The sequence below is a fragment of the Branchiostoma floridae genome, chromosome 16 (assembly GCF_000003815.2).
Source record: "Branchiostoma floridae strain S238N-H82 chromosome 16, Bfl_VNyyK, whole genome shotgun sequence".
Lineage (NCBI taxonomy): Eukaryota > Metazoa > Chordata > Leptocardii > Amphioxiformes > Branchiostomatidae > Branchiostoma > Branchiostoma floridae.
Genome location: NC_049994.1, coordinates 6,499,201 through 6,508,668, shown reverse-complemented (window position 1 = coordinate 6,508,668; position 9,468 = coordinate 6,499,201). Strand labels below are relative to the sequence as shown.

At 38.1% G+C, this 9,468-nt stretch overlaps 1 protein-coding gene across 4 annotated transcripts in view; it reads right to left on the bottom strand.

Annotated features, from left to right (window-relative positions):
- LOC118403882 (catechol O-methyltransferase-like) overlaps positions 1-8,858 on the bottom strand; it is a 19,014-nt gene extending 10,156 nt beyond the window's left edge. Inside the window, exon 1 of one of the 4 annotated variants that reach the window (XM_035802734.1) lies at positions 8,698-8,858. In XM_035802734.1, coding sequence (XP_035658627.1) covers positions 8,698-8,795 — 98 coding nt within the window. In that variant the 5' untranslated portion in view covers positions 8,796-8,858. The remainder of the gene's footprint in view (positions 1-8,697) is intronic. The other 3 variants (XM_035802735.1, XM_035802737.1, XM_035802736.1) reach the window with 3 other exon arrangements.
- Between the last annotated feature and the right edge of the window lie 610 nt (positions 8,859-9,468).

The following is a 9,468-nucleotide window of genomic DNA, read 5'->3' as shown; positions in this document are numbered from 1 at the left end:
GAATTTGATCTCTGTAACCCTCCGGATCGCTGGAAACTCGTAGAAATGGAACAAATCAGAGGAGTAAGCCGGCCAGAGGAATATCGTCGCGAGCTGTTCCCTGGCCGGTTATATTCCTCTCTATTTGTTCCATTTCTACGATTTTCCAGCGATCCGGAGTCTGGTAGAGACTAAGCAAACTCCACGCCGGGGCCCATGTTGGCGGGCCGCCAGAAGAGAGATTCAATCGAGCTAAAAAAAGGGATGGACTGTAGTGTTGTTAGGTAGAAACGGCGAGTAGGCTGAATCCTGTGTTCATGGAACTCGCAGTTAGCACAACAAACATCCATCCCGTTTCTAGATAATAAAAAAAAACAACTTATTTCCACGTACGGGTCCACCACGTGCAACACACAGCTGTGTGGCGATCGAGCAGCTTATCATCCAACATGGCTGTTCGAACATCCGAACGCGACTGTGACGTCACATGAAAACGATCTATTAGAAAGAATACTGAAACTAACGATTAGCCTACTCCATTGCAATACTATATCAAAGAATTACGTTAGCCCTTATTGTTATGTTAACTAGGTTATTAATCTTTATCCTATTTCTCTATTTTGTACTTTGTGTTATAGCTGTTGCCATACATTGTATCATGTACAATTTTCGTGCAATAAAGTTCTTCATATGTCGAGCAATGTCTAATCGGCGTCTCGCCTGACCGTGAACTTCAGTAGAAATGCGTGGAAGGGCCCCGTATACAGTTCATTGTTTGTTGTGTGTTCCCACCAAGGACAAGGTTTGTTGTATACCACACGTAGCATCCTGGTGAAGGACCTGCCCAGTTTCCTGGTCTGAGAAGTATTCATCGTCCATGACTCACAACCATAAAGCAAAATTGAGACAATACAAGATTGGAATAGTTTAGAGTTTTTGTTTCTTTTCTGCAGTGTGATTTCCAAATTTTCGAAACAACGACAAGTATCTCAGAAAGAAAATAGACTGCAGAGAGTGTCTTTTTGAAAAGCATGTCACCTTTACTGCGTGTTGTTTGTGTTTTATATAACACTATGTACAGAGCCCACACATGACAAGGTCTTGAAATGGGATCCTTCGAATTCGTCTTCCACTGTCTCGGAAAAAGTAGTCAACCCTAACAAGTTATATTTCAGAGTTAACTTTTAGACTAGAATTGTCGGTAAGTATACTGCCTATTACTAATCATTTTGTTATTTCCATTTGCAATTGGCCTTCGGGCAAGAACTTGCAATAAACGTCATAAAAAATCTCGACCTAGTTTTCGCAACTTTCGCGAGAACTTTGTCACTCTGTGAACAAGATGGATTGATAGCTATCAAAGATTTGGAGGTACGTCAATACGTGTGTTTATCTTTACAAAATAGTCTCTGTTGGATGAAAATTCTATTAACTGTGCATATACGTATACGTGACTAATGAACCTCTTCAACGAAAATGTATTATTTATTTAGCACAAATAAATATCAACAGCTTTAATTGTGTTGATATAAAAGTATTGGAGGTACTTTGCCTCTACTTCAGCAGTGATGATGGTGATGTTGATTGTAACGTACTGTGTGGAGTAGGGCTGGGTACCGGTACAGCGTACAGGTACAAAACTGTTTTTTTTTCTTATTGGACCGGTCCAGAAAAACCGGACCTGAAAAAATTAGGTGGACCGGATGTTGGACCGATTAGGAAATTAACAGATTATTTTGTCAGGCATTCACACGTTTTGGCGCTTGTAGGTGGAAGAATACAACAAGAGTGAAGTAGAGTAGAGTTTACAGTAATTTCTACCAAGTTTTACAGCCAATCGTACATGCAGGTGCAGTTAGCGTTGTAGGATTTTAAAACGCCAGTGTACGTCTAATACTCCACCAAACAGATTTCTTTGTAGTGAAATGGACCATTGGTATGAGTCATACTGAATCAGGTCCAGGTTCAGGTCCGGACCTGGACCTGATCCTTTGGACCTGAACCGGACCTGGACATGGATTTTCTGTACCGGTACCCACCCCTAGTGTGGAGTGATGTTGTTGTCGGTGTTGTGCAGGGTAACAATGTAACAATATCAACATAGATTGATCACAACAACAAACAAACGGCCCCGGCATTCTTTGCGGTAAACAAACTGTGACGTAATAATGCTTAGGTTCCATTAATTGCAGCAACATACATCAAGTACGTGGTAGTTGAATGAAATTCCACAGCGAGATGGTGTCAAGTCTTTATGTAGATTTCCAAGCTCGCATTGTTCACTGGCGCCGTCTGGCGTGCAGAGAAATATTTTGCTATCGGGAGCTAGCTGCGTTGAAAAAAAACTACCTCCCAGAAAAAGACGGAACGACTGAAATTCAAGCTGCAGGTGCCGATCCGAAGACGAGTAACCGGAAGACAGTGATAGCAAGGGGGTTTGTTTGTCGTACAATGCATATGGTTCCATATCCTATAACAGAGAACGCACTCATTTATCTACCCTACGCGTATTCATTTTTTTTACTAGTACATGTATATAACCAAGGAAAGCTCTTAATATAAACAATTGTATCATCATTTGACCACAGACCACAAGTAGTCCGGACATAATTGGTGCTAAGTAAATGATACATTTTGTATGATGTTTATGCAAGTGACGAATGCAAATGACAAACATAAAATGGTAAACAGAATTGTAAACGACTATTCTAGACTAAAAGTTAACTATAACTTATTAGGGTTGACTTCTTTTTGTGAGACAGTGTTTGGAAGACGAAGGATCCCACATTTTTCTGTAATGTGTGGGTTTTATGATTGTATCTGTAAATACAAACAACACACGTATCTCAAACGAAATAAAATACTGCGCCTGGTATGTAGTTTGTAGAATGTAACAATCTAGACTTGTCTCTGTGTTATTACTCAACTTGCTAGTAGATCTCACTTAATCTCCAAGCAGATCCTACGGTGCCATAAGATAGTATCAAAGCTGGCCAAGGAGTGTAGCCGGCCAAGGGAGTCAAATGGCCTACGGGAAGTTTGATACTATACATTACGCACCATGGATCTGGTTCGAGATTAGATCTCACTGTATCCCAAACCTGTAACCGTAAACCTGTTGTGTTCAACAAGCAGTGAGCCTTCTACGACTATGTATCCGTAAGGTATGCCCAAGTTATGATATACAACTACTGGAAGTAAATTACATCTACTCTACTTGTGCTGATGATGTATAGCGTGATGTTGTTGTCGGTGTTGTGCTGGGCAACAATGCAACAATAGTAACATCTATTGATCACAAACAGTCCCGGCATTCTTTGCGGTAAACAAACTGTGACGTAATAATGTTTAGGTTCAATTGCGGCAACGCCCAATACTGATTCTATGCTCTCTGTATCGTTGGGGCACAAAGAAAGGTCATATTTCTCCCATGGTACTTCAAATCAAAGAGGGGTAGCTATTTTGATAAAGAGTAGCGCCAGCGTTCAGGTTCATCAGTTTAAAACGGATGAAAGTGGACGGTGGATTGTGTTAGACATCGAGGTAGACAATTTACATTTTTGTCTTGTGAACTTATATGCTCCAAATGATGACTGTCCGTCCTTTTTTAAGGAATTAGAAGAAGCTATAGATACATTTGAGATTAGTAATGAACATTTAGTTGTGGTCGGAGATTTTAATACAGTGCAGAATTCAGCTATGGATAGATCAGGTGCTCGACTTCGAAATTATCACCCTAACGCACTAGAAGCTATTTCGGAGCTAAAAGGAAAATTCGACTTGCATGATGTGTGGCGTTTTAGAAACCCTAATGTTGTTCGGTATACATGGCGCCGGGGGCTCTACGCTAGTAGGCTAGATTATTTTCTGATATCCTTTTCATTATTAAACAGAGTTACTAAGTGTTCTATTGCAGACAAATTTAGATCTGATCACAATTTAATCACCTTGTCTTTTGTTACGGCGGATTTCCCACGAGGGCCTGGCTACTGGCAATTTAATCAATCCCTTCTTGATGACAAACTTTTTCTTGTACAGACCAAACAAATTATGTCAGAATTTTTTAAAAACAACGTCAACACCGCAAATCCTCAAATTGTCTGGGATACGGCAAAGTGCTTTTTTCGTGGTCACTGTATTAAATTTAGTAGCTGGAGAAAAAAACAATACCTGATGAAAGAAAAAGAACTGATTGACGAAATTAATATGTTGCAGAGTCAAATTGATAGTGTCGCCTCTCCCCCACCCGCCCAATTAGATGAATTAATTTATAAACAAAAGTTATTAGAATCTTTATATAATGAACGACTAAATGGTATCTTGTTAAGGTCAAAATCACGTTGGATGGAGCTGGGGGAAAAGTGCACTAAATATTTTATAAATCTAATTCACCGTAATTATACAAGAAAAAATATACAACGACTCAAAAGGCCCTCGGGGGAGGTAACTTCTAACCCAAAAGACATTCTTTCTGATCAGGTTAATTTTTATTCTGAACTGTACTCTTTTGAAGATATTCCAATGCCTCTTTCTGATGTAAATTGTGATGGTTTTTTCCCCGAGGACTATGGTAAACGTTTATCAGATGAGCAACAGCAACTTTGTGAAGGTCTAATAACCGAAGAAGAATTGAAAAATGCAATACATTCATTTCAGGCTGGGAAATCACCAGGGATTGATGGTATACCTATAGAAGTCTATAAGATTTTTTTTTGATGTCTTTAAAATACCAATGTTAACATGTTTTAATTATTCATTTGGTAATGGATATCTCTCAGAAACTCAAAGAAAAGGACTTATTTCATTGCTACTCAAAAAAGACAGTAAAGGTATAGACAAGGACCCAACTGCCATGGGGAATTGGCGCCCCCTTACCCTTTTAGGTTGTGACACAAGAATACTTTCCAAATGCATATCTTTGAGAATCAAACATGTAATTACGGACATAATTGAACAGGATCAGACAGGGTTTATTAAGGATAGGTATATAGGCGACAATATTAGAAGACTAATAGACACAATAGAACATTACGATCAAGAGAGTAAACCTGGGTTAATATTTGTAGCTGATTTTAAAAAAGCATTTGACACGTTAAGGTGGGATTTCATGTTTAAAGCTTTAGAATTTTTCAACTTTGGTCCACAGCTAATTACATGGGTAAAGGTCTTATATGAAAAAACAACGAGTTGCGTCATAAACAGCGGTTATATTTCAGACCCCTTCATTTTAAGTCGCGGAGTTCGCCAAGGATGTCCATTGTCCCCATATCTTTTTCTCATGGCGGTTGAGATTCTTGCTATTAAGATTAGGGCTAATCCTTCTATTCGGGGTTTAAAGATATATGAAAAGATTACAAAGATATCGCAGTACGCCGACGATTCAAATTTTCCATTCGAACCAAAGCTAGAATCATTTTATGCCTTGTTGTCTGATTTAGAGCGTTTTTCCAATATCTCAGGTCTTTCTTTGAATGTAGATAAATGCAAAATATTACGATTAGGTCCCTTAAAAGCCACGAATTTTCGTTTGCCCACTCATCTACCGATACAGTGGGTTGACGGGGATGTTGACCTACTGGGTATCAATATTCCCGTTGATCTAAATTTAATTACAAGCGTTAATTTCGAACCCCGATTGGAAAGATTAGATAGACTATTGCGACCTATGAAGAATAAATATCTGTCCCTGTATGGTAAAATTGTTATTATTAACACCTTGGTGGTTCCCCAATTTACAAATCTATTTCAAGTCTTACCATCCCCTAACGATTCCTTTTTCAAAGTATATGAAAAGAAGATATTTTCTTTTATTTGGGACAACGGTCCTGAACGAGTTGCACGGAAGGTTTTATACAATACATCGGAAAATGGAGGACTAAATTTAAAAAACTTACGCGCATTCAACACTTCTATAAAAGCTTCATGGGTACCTAAACTTTATTCTCATCCCGAATGGTTTTCCTCCTGGGTAACAGTCTTCCATCCTCAACTTAGTCATAGTTTATTTCCTTTTTACCAGCTGTCCTCGGTGATAAACCTTTGTTTAAAAGGATTTTTTTCTGAAGTTTTTATGGCCTGGTTTCAATTTCAGCACGTAGAGCCCACGACGCCGGCAAATATACGACAACAAGTAATTTGTTTAAACTCTAATATTATCATTGATGGTAAAACTGTTTGTTTGACAGCTTTTATGAATAGGAATATATATTTCATAAATGACTTGCTGTCCCCGGACGGCAATTTTATGTCTTATGATGAATTCAGTACAAATTTCCCAAATGCTTGTGACCAACATAGATATCTACAACTTATTTCAACTATTCCCGGTAAATGGAAAAAAATACTTAGTACTGAGAAGCGTAAAGACCTTGTGTGCCTGCCCTTTCAAAAAAATTATAAATGGTTACGAAATATAAAGATCAATAAAAGCATGTATATCTACTTTCTTACGTCCATGAACGAGGTCAGCCTTGCACACAAGACTAGACTTTCTTGGTTCTATTATTTTGACAAACCTATACCATGGCGAGATGTATTTACAAACTTATATAGATGTACTATTGATCCAAGTACTAGATATTTTCAATACCGATTAATTAATAAATTTTTACCTTGTAACAAAATTCTACATATATGGAAATTAATAGACTCTAGCTCTTGTTCTTTCTGTCATGACGATGTAGAATCCTATGTTCATATTTTCTGGGAGTGTCCACATGTAGTATCATTTTGGAATGATGTAAAAAATTGGTTGAAAGTAGAAACTTCTATAGAGTGCTACCTAAATTCCTTTATTATCATATTTGGAGATACATGTAACGATGCGCCCCCCCTGAAAAATTTGATTATTTTGTTAGGTAAAGTTTTCATCTTCCGGTGTAGACGCTTAAAAATGATAAACTTCCAGGCCTTTAAAAGACTAATATCTACTTTTGAAAAAACTGAACGTCTCATTGCATCTCGGAGAGGGAAGCTGGAGAAGCATCGGGGTAAGTGGGGAACTTTGTGTTTAATTTGATTTTGAAATGTAGAAATAATCATGAAAGAATATAGAAATGACGTGATAATGATATTTGATTACAATACTGAAATGATTATGCGAGTAATGATACAATGCTTATATGAAAAGATGACATGTAATGTGATAAAATGATATGTAATGATTTGATAACTAAAATGAATAACGTTAGTAATGACATAATAATAATCATATTATATGAGTTGTTAAGTTTACAATGTGGCTGTTAGACTTGGATAGGTTAATATTTAAGGGAGGTTCTTCATTTTCTGTTGTGTGACTGTTATATTTATCAGTGAAAATATAATAAAGAATTATAAAAAAAAAAAAAAAAAAGAAAGGTCATTTACTGTCGCGGATGGCTCAATAACATTTTTTTTTATATATATATAATGGCACACGTCAGGGAACTATGTTGTTTTTGAAATTAACTTTTTTGAAATTAACTTTGGCCTTGCTGTACTTCAACATACTTTGTCTGGACAAAGTATGTTGAAGTACAGCAAGACCAAAGTTAATTAGCTATAGCCGCTCCTTCGCGGACTTTCGCTCCGGGCGGTAAAAGTCCTTCTTCCCTTCCCCGGCATAGAGAACATGAGCCCTAATCTCCAAGCAGATTCTACAAAATGAGCAAATATGTGCCGTAGATTGTCCTAGAATATGGCTACTTACGTAGTACAGTGCCAAAATTAGTCAAAAGTGAAAGAAGAATATATGAAAGAAGAAAATTAAAAATAAAGAGTTATTGTTCGGTATGCCATGCTCTGTGTTCAGTCATTTGTTCCGCCTTCCTTTCCACTTATTAGATCTCACAATGAAGGCAACTTCTTTGGTAGGGTTCTCCCCAGAATTTTTTAGTATAGTGGAGGGGCTGGTAAAAATAAGCCGAACCAACGTGCTGCGCTTTCATGAAAATGGGTTCATTTTGCAATGACAGAGGGTGTCAAATACTACAAGTATAATATATTATTGTGATTCTTTTGTTGTGAAGTGGCAAAACGACTATTATTTTGATCATCGCCCATCCACAAGTTTTTGCAGACAATGCCGACTGGAAAAGTGATGCCACTTGGCACAAAAATCTGTGAAGTTTCATTAATTTTAGCAAAACTAAACAAGAAAATATAGGGAAGAACACACTAAATTTCAAAAAGTAGTATAGTGGAGCTGGGCTAGGAGTATAGGGCCTCTGGGGAGGACTCTGTTTGCCAATCTTTTTTATTTGTACGCTCGCGCCATTTTTCTGTTTTTTGGTTCCCCGAGCTCGAGGATGACATCCATACAATCAGGGCCTTACTCAAGCATCTGAATAGAGATTTAGGTCATCAGACTAGTCTCTACCAGACTCCGGATCGCTGGAAAATCATAGAAATGGAACAAATAGAGAGGATTATAACCGGCCAGGGAACAGCTCGCGGTCGCGTTACTGTTGCCTAGCCGGCTATATTCCTCTGGCCGGCATACTCCTCTATTTGTACCATTTCTACGATTTTTTCCAGCGACTCGGAGTCTGGTAGAGACTATCATCAGACGCTGTGTAAAACGTCTGCCTGTTGACAAATCTATCCTTTCCCTTGAGTAACTGCTCAGTTATCACACAGTTATACAAATGTAATATTACATGCTAATGTGGTAACTGGTTCCGTCAATCATCATTAAGCTATACATAAAACTTGTTAGTAACCCATCAACATACGTACCTTTTAGTTGGATGCGTTTGGAGTTTCAGTCCATGAGATACACTTTGCTTCTTGCAAGAATGTACGCTTTTTGTTGTATCTAATGACAGTGCCGTCATCAGACTATGCAGTTCGACTGGCGCAAACGTTCTTTTGCGCAACACACCATTGTGCTCTAATAACCCGTTGACCTTCTAAATTCTCTCATCAGAGACGTGGAAACAGCTGAGTTTATCGGTTGATTGAGAGGGTTAGGGATTCTATTTATACGACGTGCCTTTTATAGACCGTCGGAATTTTGCAAGGAACTCTCCCCCCTTTCCCGTGAGACACTCCGTAACCCAATTCGATCAATGCTGAGATACAATTAATCAAATACTGGCACCGTCTAGCAAACTTACCCGAAGATTCTTTACTACGTGAAGCATATGATGTTTTACTTTCCGGTGAATACGACTGGACAAATCACGTAACTGACATTCTCAACTATAATGGTTTTGGACATGTATGGACAAACCCGAGGTTGTATCATGTTAATATGCTAACCGACCAATTACGACTCCGTTTACAGGATATATACATACAAGAATGGCATTCTTCTATCCAGAATAACTCAAAACTTTGCATTTATTCTACGCTAAAGGAAAGATACGGACAAAAGAAGTATCTTTCGAATGTACACAGTTTCGAACTTCGTAGAGCAATTACAAAGATGAGAATCAGACTAAATATAGAAGCCGGAAGATATGCTAAAATTCCCCGTGAACAGAGGTTTTGTCCATTTTGCCCAAA